The sequence below is a fragment of the Schistosoma mansoni genome, chromosome W, assembly GCF_000237925.1.
Source record: "Schistosoma mansoni strain Puerto Rico chromosome W, complete genome".
Lineage (NCBI taxonomy): Eukaryota > Metazoa > Platyhelminthes > Trematoda > Strigeidida > Schistosomatidae > Schistosoma > Schistosoma mansoni.
Window position 1 is genome coordinate 18,194,277 of NC_031502.1, and position 22,841 is coordinate 18,217,117.

Consider the following 22,841-nt stretch of genomic DNA (forward strand, 5'->3'; position numbering starts at 1 on the left):
ATAACTCTATCACTTCCGATACAGATGTAGCCTGAAATGATAGGAGAACGTTCTATATCTACAGTTTCTTCAAGGTTTTCATCATGTTTTTGGTAAGGATCAGATGATTTAAGATAAATATGTCACCAAAACACAGATTTTATTTTTAAAGCTATCTACATTTTCATTGTTGATATCTAATGATTGGTGTTTGAAGTTACTAGTTTCACTAACATGCAACCTTCAAAATTTACCATAATTACAAAGTCATGGCCGACATCTTGTTCGTTAGCAATCTGGCCGTGAAAGCCGGCAAGGTACGCTACCCTTATCCTTATTTCTCAAAACGAAAAGATGATTGAGGCTGGCTTCTCAAAGAGTATTCCCTATGACAAAAAAGAATCATATGCTGACTTGGTAACTGAAGTGGATAAAGCTGTTGAGAATTATATCTGTCAGGAAATCCTTGCGTCGTTCCCTACTCACAAGTAAAAGTATTTATTTCGTTGTGCCTTATATTTAGAATTATTGCAGAGGAAGGATATTCTGGGAATGCGGAGCTTACTTGTTCGCCTACATGGATAATCGACCCGATTGATGGAACTTCGAACTTTGTTAGCAGGTAATGTCACCTCCAAATAATTTCCAGGTTCCCTTTTGTTTGCGTTTCAATTGCTTACTATGTTAACAAGGAGGTAGGTTAACGTTATCACTTTTTCAGATTCACAGCCCGAGCTAGCTGTTGTTTATAATCCGATATTGAAATGGCTATTTCATGGAATTCGTAATCAAGGAGCATTTCTGAATGACAAACAAATTCATACATCAAAACTTCAGGGTAAGAGTATGTTTCAGTGGAAGTTGTCAGTAGCAGTAGGTATCTGTATTTATTAAGTACGAATGTAGTTGTCAAGTGATTCTTGATGTGATCACTCTGAGATAGTAAATATATAATTCGATGTATACAGACTTCCTCATAACTCATTACGAATCAGTGAGGAATTCTTACGCCCAGAAAAGCTGAATCAAGGACTAGAACCACTTTGAATCTTGGATACATCAAGATATAAATTGTCTACTTTCCATATCATACCGTGTTCACATGGACTATTGTGGAATATTATTTCGGAATGACAATAGTGTTTATGTGTGCGCGAAAAGATCAAGGCAATTCATGCCATTGTATCTTCTATCTGGCAAAGCCATCCAACAATGGTTGAGTTATAATGTAGAAAATAATGTATAAAACAATGTGAATATCTGGCCCGACGCAGACGGGTTGTCTGTGAAACTTATTTTTCTTGACTATCACAAAAAGACTACTAATGGGTCCCTTGATACCATTAACATATATGAATTCTCGGTGGTATGATGTCTTTTAAAGCAAGTTTTTGATAGGCTTCTTTTTTTAGATCTGTCTCAGGCTTTGGTTTTGACCGACTGGGGAGGTGACCGAAATCCAAGTGTTTTAGATATAAAGTCAAACAACATTCGCCAAATAATATCGAAAGCTCGCGGGTAAGCCGTTCATCTTTCGATGAATTGTATTAATATTTGGTCATTTTTCACTGTGGCGTGACTATAACTTATGGACGAACCACTAAGATTCAGGATATCAGGTCTCGGATTTTGGCGCGAGTTTCATTCACCCATTTGTATCAATAACGTTCTTGCATTTTAGCTGATGCCAGATCGTGATAAATACCATAAGTCGAATCCCTATCCCTAACCACCAATTGTACATCATAATCCTTATTCTTCACACTGCTTTATAACCCTTATTTAGCTCCAGTATGTAGTTGAACATTTCCAAGGTCACCTTAGTGTCGCCTAAAGGTTGTCCATAAATTATAGTCTCGCCGTCGTTGCTAACTTGGATTGGAACAAGTTACCATGGCACAAATATATTAGTAGTTTGTCTTTAAATCGTAGACATCTTTCATTTGTACGGATTGATATTTTGTTTAGTGATAACAATTTTCTAGTATTTTTTTCTCATTTCTTGATACCTGTTACGAAGCAAGATAATAGTGGTTACTCTAACTACCTGAATGCCGTACATAACAGCTCTCTTTTAGGCCCAGATACACCAAAGGATGAATCTTGTTCATAAAGACTTATTGGACAAAATCAAAGAAGATTGGTTTCTATCAAAGCCGATCCAGTGATTTAATAATTTACTTACGCCTGTTACTCCCAATGGAGCATAGGTCGCCGACCAGCATTCTCCAACCTACTTTGTCCTGGGCCTTTCTTTGCATTTCTATCCAAATTGTTCATTCTTCTCATGTGTTCTTTGGCCTTCCTCTTTTCCTTTGACCTTCAGGATTCCATGTGAGGGCTTGCCTTGTGACTCAGTTCGGTGATTTCCTCAATGTGTGTCCTATCCACTTCCAGCACTTCTTCCTAATTTTTCCTCCGCTGAAACCTGGTTTGTTCTCTCCCACAGTAGCTTGTTGCTGATAGTGTCTAACCAACGGACCTGAAGTATCTTACGTAGACAACTGTTAATAAACACCTGTATCTTCTGAATGATGGTATTCATAGTTCTCCACGTCTCCGCCCCATACAGTAGAACTGTCTTGACATTTGTATTGAAAATTCTGACTTTGGTGTTGGTTGACAATTGTACAATAGAACAATGTAGTGAACAGAACACGACTGGTTGGGGACAATCGAATGTATTTAAGCAAAAATTACAGACTATCTCAGTAAATTCTGACAAACATACAATGAACAGTCAATTTGCAAATTAACAAGCAATTGTCTCAATCTTCACTGTTTCTTCTCTAATTCTATTGTTCGTGCATTTTCCTACCGATTGCGCTTTGTTTCAGTTCTTTCCTCATCGGTCTTCTGCGAAAATACATTCTATGTCTGACCAACACCATATACTACTTATATGGATATAAGTAGACCACACCACACTCGTCCCCCCTTTAAAGCATTCGTTCATGCGGTGGTTCTGCTCGCCATGCCACTATCTTCTTTCACTGCAGTCTGTGCCAAACTCTCCGTCAGAATGTCGAGTCTGCGGCGCGCTGACCTCTATAGCTCCGTCGACCTGCCGGGGCACTTAAACCCGCATCCACCCGGCACCTGGGACGTTCAACACCCGTACTCCACCGGCCTGCTGAACCATCTACATTCGATGTACGCCCAGCAGCCGTACGTCCCACTGCTCCTCTCCGTCGACAGCACAAGCTACAGCCAACGCCGCCCCGCCAGAACACTCCACTCGACGCCACCTCTCCGCACCAGACTGCCCCAACTGGCACCTCAACTCCAGACCCACAGAACAGCACCCTTCCTCCTCCTGGTTGGCAGCGACACCAAATGTAGTGAACAGAACACGACTGGGGACAATCGAATTGTTAACAATTGTCATCAGAATTGTACAGTAGAACTGTATTGACATTTGTATTAAAAATTCTGACTTTGGTGTTGGTTGAAAATTTTTTTTGAGTTCCAGATGTTCTTCAGTTGTAAATATGCTACTCTTGCTTTGCCGATCCACGTCTTCACATCTGCATCAGATCCACCGTGTTCATCAATGATGCCTAGATAGATTTAAATAATTTTTTCCATTTGGCGTTGTTTAGCGAGTTAGTTTTCTGCTGAATGAGGTCGCTAACCCCATGTCCAACCCCCCTCCGGGAACCGGCAGTAGTCCCCGGAGAAACCACAGGCGAAGTTGATTTATTAATTTAATGATCATTTAATGGCCATTAGCTCAGTAATTATCACTAAATACAAAAACCAGAGTCAGATAATATGTACAAGGAAGTGTATTTAAAATCAATTGAGTAACTACATCTTAAAGTTAATAAACAGAGTTCCTTGCGGATAACTTAATATGACTTAAGGAAGCTGACTGAGGATCACCTTAATTAGACTTGCAAAATCGAGGGAGATCTTTTCTCTCGCACGCAGTATCTGGGCAAATAGCATCCTCAGTGATTATCTATAAATTTGAGGAGTCTAAAATGCGACTAGTGCACCTTTCTGTGGTTTGGATATAGTTTGCCAGTCTTTCAACAGAATAACACTTCTGCTCATGCAATAATTCAGTCGTCCGTTTCTTCATGCATTACTGTTTTGTAGATGGTAGAGGAACGAGGCTTGAGAACTTCAATAATTGATACTGAGGCTAAATAATCTCAGATATATATGAATGGTCATAGTTCATTTTACTCAGCACTTTCCTTCCTGATTGGTTTTAATCCCAGCCAGACATATGTAGTCGTTACAGTAGTTATGTCTACCAAATTTGCGAACTGAGGTTTCGTGTTAGTACTAAAAATAGGTGTTAATCGGCTAGAAATATCGTAGAGATGAGACATTAGGAAATGTAATGTGGATAGGTACTGCAAAGCATAGCTTGAAATAAACATACAAAATCACAGTCTTAATAAATGTAAACAGTAAAGGTATCAATAAAACGATCTTTGTCATAGTTAATCGACACAACATGCTGACAGTAGTCAATTACTGATTCACTTATATCATTATTCAAGTAATTTGAAGTATCTATCTTAGGGATCACTGAAGGTCAAATCACTGACTATATGGGCGACTAAAATGAACAGTTCAGATCCAACTGATAACAAAATCATTAAATTACTTCGAAAATAACGTTTTTGATATAATAAGTCACCAAAAATTAACTGCTTGAGCCGAGAAACGATATTGCAAGTCGATAAAAGTGATTATAAGAGGTAAGAAATGACGAAACGCAAGTAAAACAAAAAAGTTTTCATTCTGTCCGAAGTTGTGTTTAAATTTTAGGGATAGTAAATGTAAGGTTTAATTTGCCCTACAGATGTTCCACTAGAGTCGTAGACGCGACACTGACGACTCCAGAGTCTACGTGAAGACTGTAGTCAGAACAACGACAACTTGGCTTCAAACTTCGTTTCTAAATGTGAAAATAATTCGATTAGTACAATAACTAAAGGAATTACAGTCATCAAGTGGAACGCACGAACATACTGACCAGTATTGCGTGTTTTATCGAAATGAATAAAAATAATGAGTCACAATAATATAATATAATAATATCCTTCAATTGGCAGGTCACATGCAACAGGGATAGTCTACAGACACATAAGACCAGATTAACATGATAGACGTTTAAGCAATAATTTGATTGGTTAGTTACGTACATAACTAACAGTAGAGTTGTCAATGGGGTCTACTCTAATTTATGCTCGGCATTCTACTTTCTTTATCGAGGTCATGGAGAAGTGTTTTTCATCAAGAAAAGTGTCAAAAAGTCTAGGTCTTACTGCATTTTGCTTGTACACTGTTCTTCGTTAAAGTCCAACACACCCATACATTCATTTAGTTTTTTTCACGAATATACACTTAGAAATAGCACTTCATCTGTCTGACTTTCAAGGGTTAACCTACTATTTGACTCACCAATTGCTTTAGTTTGCAGATAAAATAGTTCTGTTTGCTGAAGATGCCGACAATATATGGTGTTCTGGACAGTTTGAGTGACAGTACAAGAATATTTGGGATGGGTCACTTTCCTTCTCAGTGCAAACTGTTTCAGGACCGTTCTGCATCCAGCCCTAGCGTGACAATTGAGAGAAGAGTAATCAAGCGTTCCGGTCACTTTACTTGCCTCATCAATTCTTGTGGATTAATGACTGAATAGATCTCGTGACGGATTCCAAAAGTTAGATTGGCTTCCGCACCGTCACAGTTTTACTCTTGTGATTTGTTGCGTGATAAATCTACTTATGAAAGCTTTGACATTTTAACAAATTCATCTCAAAATATGTCCAGTTTAAAAGATTCTGGACCGATTGATTTATCACGTTGGTAAAGACAATCACTGTCGTCATCATCATCACAATGGATGGATAATAACAGTAGCAACTTGTCAATGGAACAAAATCAATCTATTAGTGAAGAGGAGAGATGTCTATCTACTTGTTAAGGGGCGATTATACTTATGTAGAAGTCTGTTGGGTTTTACTCTATGATTGTGAAATATGGCTTTCAAAAGTAGACCACATTTCTACAGTACTAGTATTTGATCATAAAGGTCTTCGTGTGTGGTAAAACAACTCAGTGAATATGAAAAGTCAGCTGATGAGGCTGTGGATCTTCTTCAACTGAGGCGACTAGGACATGTGTTACATATGCCAAATCAATAACTATCTCGGGACGCGATCGTATCTGGCGTAGGAGTGATCAAAGCAAGACATGTCATCGACCTACAAAGTCATTGAGTGTTGGTCCGAAGCATGTGAGTAGGTACAGAATACTTGGTTGGGATGCGCCTGACAATCGTAATCACTGGTTGGAGTGGCACATATAGGTTCATTTTTTATCTAGTGTTAATATTATTTCGCGTAAATTGTCATTATTCTTAAGCACGTTCCCTATAGTTAGTTATTAATACAGCTTTCATCTCGGTGTTTATGTAACCTGGAAACGTGAGGTGAGTCAGTTCCTACTCTGGCAATGGCTTACCGACTAGATTTCAAAGATGTATTTTCCCGTTGCTCACAGAATTGACAAAGTCAAGATTATTAGGCAGACACTATAGATTATCAAATGTTTGAACTAAGAATTACAGACAATCAACTTCAGCCTACATCGTTGTCTCGTCAGTCGATCGTGCATAACGACTTACTTTAAAGCTCTTGCAAAGTCTTGTCTACTCTTAGTTTATACTTTGAGCTTATTCCGAATGAGCGATCATACCCAAGGCCTCCTCACTTTTTTACTTATCTTATGCAATGGGATGAGATCAAGGAACTTTAATTAGGTGGTTGCAAGTTTTCTTTTTTTTCCGACTGAAATTGCCGTAAAATAACATACATGTATTCAGAAAACATTTGGCTTACGAATCATCCTACTGCAAAGGCTTAGAAGTAGATTTTTCACATAACTAGGTTGTCATTTAACTTGAAATAATAATTACCAGCTAAAGTAATAAACGTTTGTAGTGTTCTGTATCTCTTTGTATGTTCTATTCAGAAAACGTGGCTTTTGATGATACGGCTACAGTAGTGCAGCATAATCCCTAGTTTAGACTAAACATACTTAAATTTACTGGTATCCTGTGCACTAATTTTGGTTAAAACTAAACAAATGGTACATTATATTTTGGCTAATATGAAATCTAATTTGAAGGTCTATTTAATATACTATTTTCCGTATTTTAGTTATCATACCAAAAACACGCGCGTTATTCCTCCTATAAATACCCGAAATAACATCTGAATAGTTTGTACGGATGGATTTTGATGATCTCTGTATAAATAAAACGTGTATTTATTATATAATCAAGTTCAAAAACTTTTAAAACTGTAGTGCCAAATAGATTTTCTGTCAAAAAATCAAGTTATTAGTTAGAATTTAGCAAAATATCAAATCTACAAAGGATAGCTATTTACCGATGATACTAGGATTAACTACAGGGTTTCCAACCATACGTGCCGTGTGAAGTAGTTTTGTGTTGGTTACCTAGGCTAATTTAATTGTAAAAGCGTCAGTACAGTGATTTATGAACCTTGTACCCAATGCTCACTTTATTTGAAATCATTAAGTCAACTCTTAGTAACGACGCCTATAAGAACGTTCCTAAATTTTGTAGAAATACCATGTTGGTTAGTTTTACCAATTACGAAGCTAACCCAGAGCTCCTTAGTAGTTACTTTTAATCATCCAATGACGAATAGAGTAACCACCATATAGTGGTTAACGTTATGTGGGATTAAATTAAAAGTTTTGTTTTTTAGAAACCATTAGTAGTAGCTCTTGTAATAGATCTGCCTCTTGTCCAGTTTGATTGTTTCCTATCAAACGCCATCGTCGGTCATCACATGTTTGTATTATGAGATGATTTAGTCGGCGAAAATAAGCGAAACATGGAGTACATACAGCTTTATAGTTGTAGTCTGATACATATAATTTAAATTTTAAGGTTAATACAGTGTAACTATAATGCACTCTTGAACGAACCGCTCAAAGTAATAAATCCCACAAAGCATTTTAATAACATTTTTCTGGTGTTGATTCCTATACAGGTTAGCAAATAAACCATGCTTGTCATTCAAAATAACAATACTATATGATCTTAGTAGTCAGTTCATTTTACATTAAACAACGTTTAATCCGATCTCATATCTTTTTATCATTGTTTTCGGGATTCCGAACAAATTAATAAATGTACCAGGATGTAACAAAACTATCTATCTAAGACTTTATTTCTAAAACTGGATAGTCCAAGATTTATATTGTTTATTATTGTTACGACAAACTCGTAATTCACCCGTTATTTTGTGTTCTGTGATTTCCAAAAATTATGTAGCGTCGGATATGAACATTAATTTTTGATTTTGTTCGTAATCTTAATACATTTCCTAAGCTCTTTTACTCCCAATGTGCTATGAGAGATGCAGTATGTTCTGGCGTTAATATTTTATTATGAAAACGATGTAAGATGTAAATTTATTCATCCTACAGACAAAACATCTGTTTAGAGTTGTATTGACTTTGGAGTTGCTTTCCAAAATATCGTTTTCACAGAGAATGATGGTAAAAATATATAAAATATGTTAAGATGGTGTTGGTGATAGTTGTACTGTATCACAGATTCACAGAAGGAATTGTGAACCACCGTATTCCTACTTAGTGGATCGACGTTATTGTCCTCGACACCAGGATTGATAGTCCTGTATCTTGGGTATGCGCTACTGAAAAGTCCTGTGCAGAAGGCAAAATATTTGTCTAATACTCCATAGCTTTCGACAATTTTCCAACTGATGTTGGCTCACGATGAAATTGTTAATTTATTACTCAGCAATCCTTTTAATAACCGTTTTTGGCAGTAATTTTCGAAAGCGTGTTTTGAACTACCACTTGTGTTTAAATGTGTCAAATCCAGTATGATGGGATTACATAGTAGTTTTAAAAACCCTATATTAGATTTGCGTTTGTCCCAGGAACTCGTGTGAACAGTTCTTTGTAGCATACAAGACGTTAGGACTCAAGCGAATCTTATGGATAAGGATTTTAGTCATAAATCACGGAAGTTTTCAGCATCATATTGTAATAATATCTTCTTACTATCCTTTATTGTTATATCGATTGCGTGCGTTCTTGCCCAGTTGATATATATAAGTGTTAAGACCACCCAATTAGAGAGGAGTGATTTTATCGATATGACCCAATGATACACAAAACCGTATGAGCAGTGTTGAGTACTTGTCAGTCCTGCTTTCTGCCTAGACCAGCCAGTTAAGTCCAGAACACTAATAACAGCCTCTGCAGTATGAATCATTATTCACAAACATACTCGGTTTATATACCAATCAAACAGACCACATCGTACCATAAAATAGAAAATAACATTAGTACAAGATTTGACCAAATGTGGCTGTGAATAGGGGGAACAGTAATCAATGGACTGAGGATAACTCAAGAATGGTGAATCGTATAATAATAGTTCATAGGTCAAAATAAAGCTTATAATAAGAGGAACACGAATACGAATAGTTTAGTTACTTAACAATTATACAATAAAAATATATGTACAGTACTAATCCAGAAATAGATTTCAACAATTACCGTTCATTATTCTCATCGAGATATAACATTTATTTTTATTGTTTTGTTTATATCAGCCTAAATTTCCATTATTGCGCCTGGACTGTGAAATCCAGATTATTTTCAAGTTGCGAAACTCTGGAAATCATGCCAGATCATTCAGCTTATTTTTTCAGAAATTAACATTGCTAAAATTAGTCAACGCATATCTTTTTTGTTGGTACTTCAAGCGTAAAATTATCGTTTAAAAGTTATTTGACTGAGTAATTTTTTATTTTGCAACTTAGTGTGCGCACTATGGGTTCCGCAGCCTTGCATATGTGTCAGATTGCTGCAGGTAATGGTGATATATTTTTCGAATTTGGAATTCACTGTTGGGACTATGCCGCAGCTGTATTAATTGTTCGTGAAGCAGGAGGTTTTTGTTGTAATTTTGACGGTACGTTATTTAGTTTGAAGTTTTCGATTTCGTTTCTTCAACAAATCGAGCTTATATATTTGTATTATGCTGAAAAATAAGTTTTCAGGATTCCGTAATAAACTACTGTATTGTGGTGTGGACTACTTATATCGACATAAGTAGTATACATCGTGAGTTGGGAACATAATATCTGGCAGCAGAAGATTGAGAAAATCGAGAAGGGAACAACAGAAACAGAAAGCAATTGGTGTGGAAATCCAGGAACGATGGAGCCTGAGACAATTAATGAACATTTTGCAAATGAAATATCAGAGTATGGTTTTTCTATTTTATCAAGCAACTTTGTAATTTGTGCTAAATACATAATCGGTTGTCCTCACCTGTGTTCTCCCTTATTACATTTGGTGTCGCAGCCTCCATTAAGGATGAAGATCCCATGATCGAAGTAATTAGAGGACGGAGATGTGCTGGGCTTCTTGAAGGAGTTTGAAGCTGTGGCGGAGTTGGTGGGAATGAAGGAGCCTGGGACGATGGTGGTGCTGGGGACGCTGCTGAGGGGCAGGGCGAAAGCTGTGTATGACAGCTTAGACGGTGCTTGTGGGAGTACGGCACGGGAGGCAATCACATAATGGTTGATCGCGGAGTTCGAAAGCCTAGTGGACAAGGAAGAAGCACTGCAGAAGTTCCGAGTGGCGAAGTTCCCGATCGATGTTGGCACTGGTGCTGGCCGGGTTGTTGCGCCGCGCTCTACCGAATCTGGATGAGGAGTCGGAGGCACAGTTGTAGGCGTCGCAGTTTATCGAGAGCGTACCTGTTACCGTTTCCCAGCAGTTGAGACTGGTAAACGCCGCACAATCTATAGATATCAGTGAGCTTGCGAAGGTGACGCGACAGTTGATGACACGAACAGTAGCTCCGGTCGCGTGCGGAAGTCAAGAGATAAAATGTCCAGAAGAAGATTGATGAGTTGCAGCATGAGATTGCGGCATTACGAGTGGATCGTAAAAGGAATAATAAGTGTTACGCTTGTGGAGAGACAGGACACTGGAGGATAAACTGTCCAACAAGGTGGGAATGGAGATATTTTAGACGTTATAACGCGTGTTCTTTCTACCCTAATAATATGGTGGTTGTTGCACTAGTAGATAGAGGGGCAGTCTACACACGAATGAACATAAATGAACGAGATTTAGTGTGCCTAATCGATACAGGAGCAGCAGTATCATAGGTAAAGAGCAATGTAAGACACTCAAGCCGTGTACAATAGTGGTTCACACCATAGAAGGGCACATGTTAGGGTTGTTGGGTGATGTTGAGATAAATTTTCCGTTCGTTGTAACCACAAGTCTATCGAGACCGATATTAGGAGCAGATTTCCTAAGAGAAGTAAAAGCAATAGTTGACTTAAGAAGCGATGAGGTGATCACAAAGTACGGTTCGTTCCCAATAAATGAAAGTAGCGAAGCGGCTGAGGTAAGAGTGGCAACAACTATTTTTAACAAAGAAGCAAAACATTAACGAGTTGTGCACAAAGTATGCGAAACTGTTTACTGGAGAAGGAGAGCCGTACAGATTTTGTGACAAAGTAAAGCAAGAAATCCCGATAAAGAACGATGGAGTAAGTATATCTGCAACACGTCGTGTCTCTGTGCATTTAGAGGCTGAGGTAAATCGACAGGTCCAAAAGATGTTGAAAGAAGGTATAATTGAGGAAGCGGACAGCCCATATAGTTCACCGGTACTCTTGGTAAAGAAACCGAGTGAAAAGTATAGATTTTGTCTCGATTTTAGATAACTGAATGACATCACAGAACTAAAACCTTATGCAATGCTAACAGTAGTGGAAACATTGGATCGGCTGCAGAACGCTACAGTGTTTACAATGCTAGATTTGCAGTCAGGTTTTCAGCAACTGCCTATAAAACAGAGCTATCGAAGCAAGACAGCATTTACTGTACTTGATAAACAGTATCAATTTAGAGGAATGCCGTTTGGGTTGGCAGGTGCACCGTTTACGTTCATAAGATTAATGTCTCTATTGCTCAGAAATCTAGATAATGTTGAGGTGTATGGCGACGACGTAGTTGTGTGCAGCCAGACAGAATCAGATTACGTCAAGCATGTGGAAGCTGTCTTAAAGCGAATTGAAGAATTTGGACTTTGAATTAATAAGGACAAGTCGCAGATGGCGAAAAGTAGCGTCACTTTGTTGGGGCATAAATTAGGAAATGGAGAAATAAAACCACTGCCGAAGAAAATTCTAACTATAAAGAACATTGCAGTACCTAATCAAAAAAGGAGATTGAGACAGTTCCTGGGAAAAGCGGCGTTCTACAGTCGGCTCGTCAAAAACTTTAACGAAATATCAGTACCCCTATATAAGTTGTTGAGCAACACTAAGTTTACGTGAACTGAGACTGCCCAAAAAAGGTTCAATCGAATCAAAAATATGCTAGACGACCTCCAGATGACGCTCAGACTGCCTGAACTCGAGAAACCGTTTATAGTGGTTACACGCAAGTAATCGTGGTATAGATGCCGTTTTGAGTCAGTCTGATAGAGTGGTGGAATACGCGAGTCGCGTTCCCACGCCTGCTGAACAGAAGTATTCAACGATCGAAAAGGAGTGTTTAACGGTTGTGTGGGCAGTAGACAAGTGGAGACCGTACCTTTTAGGTAGACGATTTCACATCGAGACTGACCATAAACCTCTACAGTGGCTAAAAACAGCAAGAGACCCCATGGGAAGTTGGCGCGATGGATGATACGTCTGCAGGAGTGTGACTTCAGTATCGGCCATGTTCCAGGAAAGCAAAACGTAATGGCGGGCTGCCTATCAAAACCAGATACGGAAGCCAAGCTTCCATTGACACCATACGCAGTGAATAGTATAGAGGGAGACCCACTAGAACTCGTCCGGCATCAGAAATCTGACTCTAAACTTCGAGAGGTAATCAGAGTGATATAAAGAGGGAGCAGACGTTGACAAAGGGGTAATTGACAAGGAGGTAATAATATTGCTTCGGCAAAAGGAAAGACAGAGTAAACACATATGGAGCCCTGGTCTGGCAGGACAATGACAAATATTGGGTGGCTGTGATCCCGAAAGACTGGCGGCGTAAGATGACACATAAGTGTCACCAGGTAGCGTATACAGGTGTCTCAAGAACAACAGATTTACTACGACAGAGTGCATACTGGCCAGGCACGAGAGACGATGTGGCTCAATACGTGTTAACTTGCCAGCAGTGCCAACTAATGAAAAGCTATCGATACACACAACCTCGATCGCAGTCAGTCCCAGTAACCTCAGTCGATGGATGTAATGTGATCGTTTCTACAAACGTCTAGCGGCAACCAATACCTGCTAGTGATGACAGAACATGCTAAACGATGGGTAGATGTTGTACCCATTGCAGACCAGCAAGCAAAAACAGTGACCGAATTAATAGTCCGGCATATTGTAGCGTGTCACGGAATACTGAAGATGATATTATCGACTACGGTCCCTGTTTTGAAAGCGACGAGTTTAAAGCCCATCTGAAGCAGTTTGGCATCAAGAGGATACGAACTACACCGTATCACATTCAGACGAACGGGTTTACAGAAAGAAACAACCGGACGTTAAAGGAATGGTTAGCATCTAAAGGAGGGAAATGGGAGGAAGAGTTACCATTATTTTTGCTGGTACATTGTGCCTCCATACAAGGAACAACCAAGAAGTCACCTTTCCTACTTATATATGGTAGGCAGCCACGGCTTCCAATGCATAATGAGACCTGGCCAATACAACAGAAATGGACAACAACAAGATCAAGAAAAGAGAGGAGGGAGGCAATAAGAAACGTGGAGAAGAGACAAATATAAGACACAGAGGAGGCGGAACATCAGAGGAGAACGTGGAAGCTTTGTGCAGTAGGGGACCTGGCCAAGTGTAGAGAACGGAAAGGTAACATATCAAGAGGACCAGGGTCAGGAAAGTTGATCCCGAAGTGGGAAGGACCGTAAATTGTCACGGAGAGACGTGGCTCGGTTTACACGATCGGAAGATAAGACAAGCAGAAGCGTGTGGATGCCAGTCAACTGCAGAAATGGCTTCAAGAGCGTCATGAGTGCGAGTCACAAACAGCACCAAAGAAAACAGCGGTACGGTGGTCGGAAAGATTGCAAGAACGGCTTATTAGAGGGAGGGACGAGTGTGGTATGGGCTACTTATATCGACATAAGTAGTATACATCGTGAGTTGGGAACATAATATCTGGCAGCAGAAGATTGAGAAAATCGAGAAGGGAACAACAGAAACAGAAAGCAATTGGTGTGGAAATCCAGGAACGATGGAGCCTGAGACAATTAATGAACATTTTGCAAATGAAATATCAGAGTATGGTTTTTCTATTTTATCAAGCAACTTTGTAATTTGTGCTAAATACATAATCGGTTGTCCTCACCTGTCTTCTCCTTCACTACAGTATGATCAGGCTAATAACTTCCTCTTGTGATTGTAAATATTTGGTGAGAATAGAGAACGTGGATCAGAATTCCGATTCTTAATCCATTGACTTTGAGTTACATACTATGATTGAGTACTTGTGTATTTATCATCGTCTTATGAATGATCTATTGCTTGAAAAGAACTTATTGGGACAATGAAATTGTTACTTTTTACATAAACATCTCAACTCTAACCATCGCGTTGGTGGTATTCAACTGGGTTGTATAGGAGCTTGCTGAAAATTTGTTGGGCTTACTGCGTCACTGAGTAAAACGAAACTTAAGTGAATTATGTGCATTTTATTTATGTTTTTAACTTGCTACAACTTGTCTATCCGAATAAGAAAATATCACTATTCACATAAGAGAAAAGGAAGCTTAGAATATATGCTTTTTCCTGAGTTCCAACTTTATATATATATATATATATTTCACATTCATATTTAAGTATAATTCGTAATAGTGATGATCACAGTTTAAATATATGGTGTCTACTTTTGTTCCTCCAATTTTTATTCATGAATACTCAGGCTGATATATCTTTCTGTTTGTAAACGAAAGTGAAATGTCACACGAATTTTCCACTTCTGCCATTTGAGTGACTCATGTTGTGATCCTGTCCTGTCTCAAAATCCAAAATTGCTTTCGGTAATAACTAAAGGTAAGGTAAATGAAGGAATTATGAACATAATGTGTTCATTGTGTATATCTTACTTAGTCGTGGTAAGAAGTATATTAAGTGAACAACACTTCTAGTTTGAGATTTGTTAATGAATAAATTATGATGAAAGCTTCTAGCAAGCATGTAACAATAATATTCATTTTAGGAGTTATTAACACTTCCCATTACGTCCATCTTATACGGTTCCACCATCTTTTGTACTGTGAAAGTCCCAACACTTCCGAATGTTTATCAATCTAATTTATTGTAAATACTAAATTATAAACGATTTAAATAATAATTATATATTATAATAATGCATATTTACGTATTGAATGTGGCATATTCGTTTGTTTCAATCTGAAATATTTATCAGCCCAAAAAAATTATGCCCATTGCAGAGGTGTCTTTTGAAACTGTAGAGTTGCGCAGCATGTAGTTCCTTTGAATACTCTCATTCAAACGGAATTCTGACTTGTGAATTAGCTCAATGTAAGCCAGTAACAAGTATTTTGTAAAACCTGATATTTTGTAATCTAAATGGCATTGACATGATCACCAGACGATATCGGATTTGGTAGCCGTACTAGCGAAGCACTTAACCATGCATTGATGATTTATTATTGTTCTTTTCTTAGTTCTATCATGTAAGTGTAAGTAATGACTAAAGTTAAATGGTTCCACGATAATGACCGATTGTACATTCGTAGACTCACTTTTGATGTTAATTACACAAAAATTGTGGAAAATAGTAGTGCCTAAATGATTCCTTTTCATTTCGATCTTTAGTACTACTAATTGAACCAAAAGACTTCTTACATGATGAGTACGCCAGTCAAAGGTAAACTTAAGAAAGTGACCTCATTTTTTGGTTTTTACAACTCTACAAGGAAGAATAACTACATTATAGGAACAATAACTTGTTTAAACCACAAAATTGGACGATTGATAGTGATTGGGTGGCTTGCCGGTGATAAACTCAACTTGATCTTATAAATGGTTGGTGATAAAATGTTCACATTCTACTCGAGTTTGTAACAAACGCATATTGATACACTTTATTCGAAAGTATATACATTTAGTTTCACTTTGGGAAATATTTGTGAAGGCTTTAAACACTAGTGAATGCATTGTCTTTACAAATTTTAATTGTTTTCTCAAACTTAGTTGTAATTTGACGTTTTTAATGGATACAAAACTATTTCGTTAATTCCATGTTATCATATCCATCCAGTGTTATAAAGTTCAGCCGGGAATTTCGTCTATAAACGTTTGAATACACCCATTCCTTTTATTTCAGTTCTGGTCATAATAACTTCAACACCAGTTTACATAAATTCGTACAAACAGGAAACATGCACATTCAGTTTATACTATCCGCCTAGGAAATAAGTTTTATCTAGCAATATGTGCAAACTCTTATCCCTCTCCTAATTGCATGTATCAGTTATATTTGTGAACGAGCAACCTAGACTGAATTACTGTGTCATAATAATTCAATAATGTTACATATTTTCTTTCTAAATTTCGTTTAGGTAAACCTGTAGATTTAATGGCAAGAAATGTTATATGTGCGGGAACTCCAGAACTAGCTAACGCTCTTATTCCTCTTATTCAACCAGTTGGTTACGCGAGAGACTGATAAAAGAAGCAGAATCACATAAATATATCTATTAAGGGAAAAAGAACCAGAGACAATCAAAATTTAGAAGTTTTCATTCATTTGTTGGTTCTTTTAATATGTTGGTTAGTTTTTTCCATGTATTTATATACGTTCAGAAAGGTGCAATGAAAGTTGTACCTTTGATTTTAGAAATGCCGTTGTGATTCCTTCCCTACTTCTTCAATGCAGCATTTATCTTCACTTGTATGTGTGTGTCTAATTATCTAGTGAGTGTTTATCGAAAAAAAGAAATATGTGCATAGATTAAAAAAACTTAAAGAGCTGTTATATTATAATAATTAGTAGTATTTAGTTTTAAATGTTTTTTCCACTTTCCTTTCTACTAAAGAATGATTATTTTTTTCTCACGGCTCAGAAGTTGGTTACTATTTTCATATTGATATACTCCTTTTTCCGTTCCTGTTGAGTTTTTTCTCAAGAAATATAATTAAAAACGGTCTCCTCTTTGGATAACAAACCAGTAACATTTTAGCTTACTACTTTCTGCTTGTTTCTTGTGTTTGACTAGAAGGAATCTTGCTTGAATTTTCAAATTTGGATAAATCATGAGACACCTAAGCCTATTATTCAGGTGCTCACAGTAAATCAGGAGTTTATTTCTTTAACTAAATTCATCGCTTGACTTTAAGCATCTAGGTAACTTGATAGCGATATATTTTTTTTTCAAGCAGAGTATTTCCCAGGGAAACTCTATAATATGGTCTTTAGTGAGCTATAGTTGAACCTTTTAATGAACTGTTTTATATTCGCCATTTATGTGTGCATGATGTATACTCTCGTCTGCATAGGTATGAAGTCAAGTTAGTAGTATGTCTAATTATTTTCCATAATTGCGTAATGCGTATTGCCTTTTTCATTAATATCTCTAAACTTTAATAGGGAAAATTTTCAAATCTAGGCGTGAATTATCATTGTTAGGTGTAAATTTTGAAGCAATCAGTAATAATGAATGTCGGTGCACTCTTTTCACTATACTTCAACTATTGACATTATTGAGATTTGTTGTGCAGTAAGCTTGCATGTTTTGATGTGTACTTCAGTGATTCAGCACGGGTTTATTTAAGTCCTATGATTCTAGCATAAGAAGTTCAACTAATAGCCGGTAATATGTACCAGTGTTTCAAAATATATAAATATTATTGTAATCGTTACATCAAACTAGGCAGTAGAGCCAATAGATCACCAAAATCCGCAATATTTGCTTAGGTTCTCCACTTATGAAATTCTACAAACATCTCAGGATAAATTTTATTATGTTAATTTAAATTTGTTAGTCTTTGAAAGGGTTTCTGAACTTGGTGTTCATGTGGTAAAATTTGGTTATTCAGACAAGTCGTGCATAGGCTAAGTATTGGATAGGGTTAAATCCTTAATCTACTCACTATTTAGCTCTCATGGAGAGGTACTTCGGCTCTAAGTGTTTACTTGTCATAATTATAAATAACTTATTTGGATTACCCCCAGAGGTATCCAAATGTTTATTAAAAAAACCCATTTCGCTGTTCAGTGTCTGGTACGTGGCTAAACCACTGGTAAAACATTGCTTATTTTGCTCTTAGAGTGACACTTGAAAAGAATGAGTTTTTGTCCGCCGGGTTAGTTGACCCATGTTGCGTGCCTGCCTAAAAGCTGTACACTATTTGGAGCAGAGGTAAAATAGATTGAGTCCCTGATTGCTAAAATTGACGTTATCTGTTGCTGTCCATCTCAGTCCTATATAGGACGACTTCATGCCTCGGTAACCATGAGTCAACCAATCAATGCTTATAAGCAAACGAGCTCAATGGTATTTTTATTTTTTTCGATCCCGATTTCCAAGTGTTTCTCTTGATATCGTTATTTCTAATCCTCTCGACAACTCCCTTTCAGTGTGCTGTAGTGAAAACAGTTCCAGAGAACGAGTCGCACATGATTTTATGTTGTTCTTGTTCTAATAGTGATGCCAATGATCACTAAATCATTTCCTGTTATTGATTTCACGACTTGTTACGACCACAAAAATCTAAAAATGGAAATGAGACGAACTTCAGAAGTTCCTGTGATAATTAGAAGTATTTGAATTGTTATACGAACTAGAAATCTCAGAAATAACACAGTTAAAGCCAAATAGAACTAAGTGAACACAAACGAACGTATTGTATTTGGAATTCGAAATCAGGCAGTCATCAAGTAGAAAGGAATCATTGGTTCATACAAACACTACAGTTCCCGATTTAAATTAGCGACCGGAAGCTGTTATCTCGAAATGGAGAAATCGGGATGAACGAAACTTCATTAAAATTTGGACTATTCATTGTTATCAGCATCTCAAGGTTTACGAAAAGATGCTTTGTTATGTTGGCGTATCGTGTTCATACTAACAGATCCATTTCATAAGTCTTACTCATGCAAAGAATCCGGCCATCAAGGCTATTTGGGTCACTAAAATAGAGCTCTACAATGACCTCAATATGTCTCTATAGTCAAAAGTCGCTCGAATTGAATGGGTTAAGTGATTCCATTCTTGTTAGTATAAACGTCATAATTCTAAAGTATATCAAAAATGCTCAGGTCTGTAGAATATCTACTATCGTGTATGATCTCGATGTCCAGTTTGTTGATATAAGGAGTAAACTAGCGTGCACTCGGTTTTACTTACTCCACAAGTAATATAGTTCCTGCCCGTTGCTCAAATGCATACGAACTTCAAGACAAAGTATCTAGAGTGGAAATTGAAAAATACAGGCAAAAAACTCGGGAAAATTTCTTCCTCATCAATTATGCACTAAAATGGAACAGTCATCCCTGTGAAATATGCATGGCACATGGATTATCTACGTCTGTAAGACTTCTTGCTCAAACCTTCGCTTGCAATGATCTGACACGATCGAGCACATCTGCGTCCCACTCAGACATCATGGGCCCTTTGCATGTATAGACCAAATCAGACTCTGAATCCAGTCTGCCTTACTTTCCTACTTTGCAGTTGTATCAGGTGCCTTACACTCCCTAACGTTTGACTTGAAGTAGACAGGTAACTAACTGGACCTATTGATGCTGCCCGACGTAAGTTGGTCGCTAAGGGACGCTCACCTCTACACTAAAACGTTTCGGAGAGAACCGCACAACTGACCACCTACTACCAGAGGTCTTGCATCTAGGGAGCCTGTACCCATCAACCTGTTAAGATAGCACAAAATAACATCAGCGCGACATTAATGCAACTTTTTTGTCTATTATTTATCAGCTTTTTACTCTCCTATACAATATGTTGCCTTGCCATTAATGTTATTTCACCACTCGTCACCCTCTCTGTAACTAATACATTTATACACTTTTCCGCCTACCTTTTTATTTTATTTTTTTTTTATTATTTAAACACATAAATATTGGTACAAGGAAGCACCAGATACATATGCGCCATACAAATCTCATCCGATTTGCTTGAGGGCTGTGATACTGCCCAGGTGCCCGAACTGAAGCAGGTGGTTTTCTTAGGGGGCCACACCCCGAGCCTTTGAACGAAAGGTCTGATCCACAAGGCAGTGGAGCATCGTGAGGAGATGCAGTCCCATGGTAGCCGTTGACCAGCAGAAGGTTCATTCGCCATTCGTTCCATAAGGATACTGGAGCCCATGTGCACCATTGGTTTGGAATCAGGGTTTTCCAACTCCCCTAGGTGGACCCTCCGTGTCCACCAGCCCGGTTAAAGCGCCGGACATTCGCTTTTCGTCCTCTCACTTTCGTAAACAACACCCTCGCCACGAGAAGGCAGTGAGTAGGACTTCCCTGGCAGAGGCTATATATTCGCTGGCAGTGTGAGAGCATTTCGAGAGGGAGAGTGGGCTCTCCCCACTCTCGGCCATACCAGGGTATTTGGGGGCCTACCTTGGTAAACAACTATCCTACATTATACAATTCTTAATGCATATGCTCTTATTGGCAACCTATACTTCATACTATAGTCAATTAAAGCATTGCATCGAAGCCTTAGCCAAAGTCCATAATTTGTAACTGCCTGATAAGCTTGTAAAATGGTACTTATAGAAATAGTATTTTCCAACAGGATGTGAAACACAGAGCATTGTATGAGGTATGATATATATCCAAAAATAAGCCTAAATGACCCTAATATCACAAAAGGAGGGATGGTGAAGCTACTGACCAGCAAGCATTGATGGTGAGGAAGATGACTTCAATCCAGGCTCTTCATGGTCGAGAACAAGTCAGTCTGTGATATTGAGGTTGTTCTCCTTCGCTCGTCGTTCAGAATCACGTTTCCAATCTTATGCTTTGCCCTCTGACTGGTTGTCATGTTTTCTAGGTCGCTAAATTGCTACATGCTCGAAGATCATATTCTACTACTATAGCGACGACTTTCGTACCAATTTCATTTGAGTTGCTTGTTCTACCACAGATATCAAGTTACCTGCAATTCCGTCTTGACCGTCGATGTTTGGTGTATTAGGTATAATTTACTGTTGTCAGTTACAAAGAGAATCGATTGTATTAGAAAAGCTCAATCGTTTCCGTTTCTAGATCCGTAACATTGTGGGCTGTAGTGAACACCAGTAACAAGACACAACAATTGGAGGCGGAAGTTAAAGTTGTGGCTGATAAGCTTGAACACCTACTAGAACAACAGTACAAACTGACTGAGATGTTATAGTGTAGGTGCACGTTAGCATATTCACATGGTAAAATTCAATATATCTTATCAGAATTCACACTTTTCTAGTTATCTTATTCAATGAACATAAACTCTGGTACAGTAGGAAACCGAAATATAGTGTCAATTACCTGAAATGGAAATATTGTGAAGAGATGGAGGACAAGGTAGTACTGTGAACAAATAAATGAACGAAAATAGTCTAGTTAGAGACATGACCTCGAAAGTCTTCTACCTGAAATAGCTAATCCCGCTTTTATGGAGAATGTAATATAGAACTGCAGCAAGATTTTCACTTGCCCCTATTCTCAGTCATATCTGATGTTATCACACTCACGAAAACTACATGCGACAAACTAGGGTTGATTCCCGATAGCTAAGTTGAGGAGACTGGGCAATCCTAATTCCACTGTTTTACGCGCCTAATATGTTAACAAAGTTCTCGAGTACACCCTTTTTTAGCAGACAATTCCCAAACACAGTAAAACCCAACGAATTAGTGGTTGAATTGATAACAGAGGACAATGGTTGTTTGCCTGCAATAAGTGTGGCGTCGCTGTAGTATTTTTCGGAAGCTGAAGATGTGATCAACACATTCACGACCCGAACGAAAACCAACCTGCTCCATGAGTCAATAATTCACGGATTTTGTAGAAATTAGATTTTCGTAAATAGGGGGATGCCCCCAATAGGGATAAGACTTGAAATTAGAAAACTTTGCATAACCTATATAGTCTCTTCTTAAAGACGAGAATAAAGATCACTTCATCCGAAGATGATGAAACGCTCTGTGCTGTAGATATATTTAAAAAGAGCCAGTCACTTCCCTGACCAGAAGCACGCCACCTCTTGAGGTGTTCGAATTAGATCTTCTAGGCTTGATGACTTTCCGGAATCCGGAGTTCTTAACAGACCTCTGCTTCGTTGGGTGGATCTACGGTTACTGGTCACAGAGCACAGGGTAAGATAAAATGAGAGGTCCAGATGCATCTGCCATTTTCAAATCTTTTGTCAGCTAAGGACTTCAGGTTTCTCATTCCTTATCTAAACATTGTGAATGCTTCTGAGATAAGAATTTACATGCCATTTAACTTGCGATTCGCCAGAGTAGACCGACGGGTCCATCCTTAGAGGGCAGAGAGTCTCGCAAAGACGCAAGCGACTCGACCCGCCATTCCTACGGTGTCATCTAGATACAGCCATTGCTCTATACTTTTCTGCAGAATAGTAGCTAACTTTGAACCCAACTCGATTCGATCGTAACAGAAGGTACAACCAGTCTGCTTGTGCCAATCTGTTGAAGACAACCAAACCTATCTGTTGTTTGGTCTGCATCAAAGTGGAAACACTGAGGGTGAAAAACTGCATTGTTAGTGCAATTAAA

The 22,841-nt window shown here is 38.1% G+C and overlaps 1 protein-coding gene across 2 annotated transcripts; it reads left to right on the forward strand.

Annotated features, from left to right (window-relative positions):
• Positions 1-248: 248 nt before the first annotated feature.
• Smp_095000.1 (inositol monophosphatase) lies at positions 249-17,207 on the forward strand (the record flags this gene model as incomplete). Of its 2 annotated transcripts, XM_018788844.1 has the most annotated exons (8): positions 249-296; positions 334-467; positions 503-601; positions 629-674; positions 709-817; positions 1,392-1,497; positions 9,840-9,991; positions 16,661-16,767. In XM_018788844.1, 8 exons carry the CDS (start codon positions 249-251, stop codon positions 16,765-16,767), a joined length of 801 nt encoding a protein of 266 aa, XP_018654346.1. The 2 variants fall into 2 exon arrangements, with proteins under 2 accessions (XP_018654346.1, XP_018654347.1); XM_018788845.1 differs by lacking the exons at positions 629-674; positions 709-817 and having other exon boundaries at positions 1,378-1,497; positions 16,661-17,207.
• Positions 17,208-22,841: the final 5,634 nt, after the last annotated feature.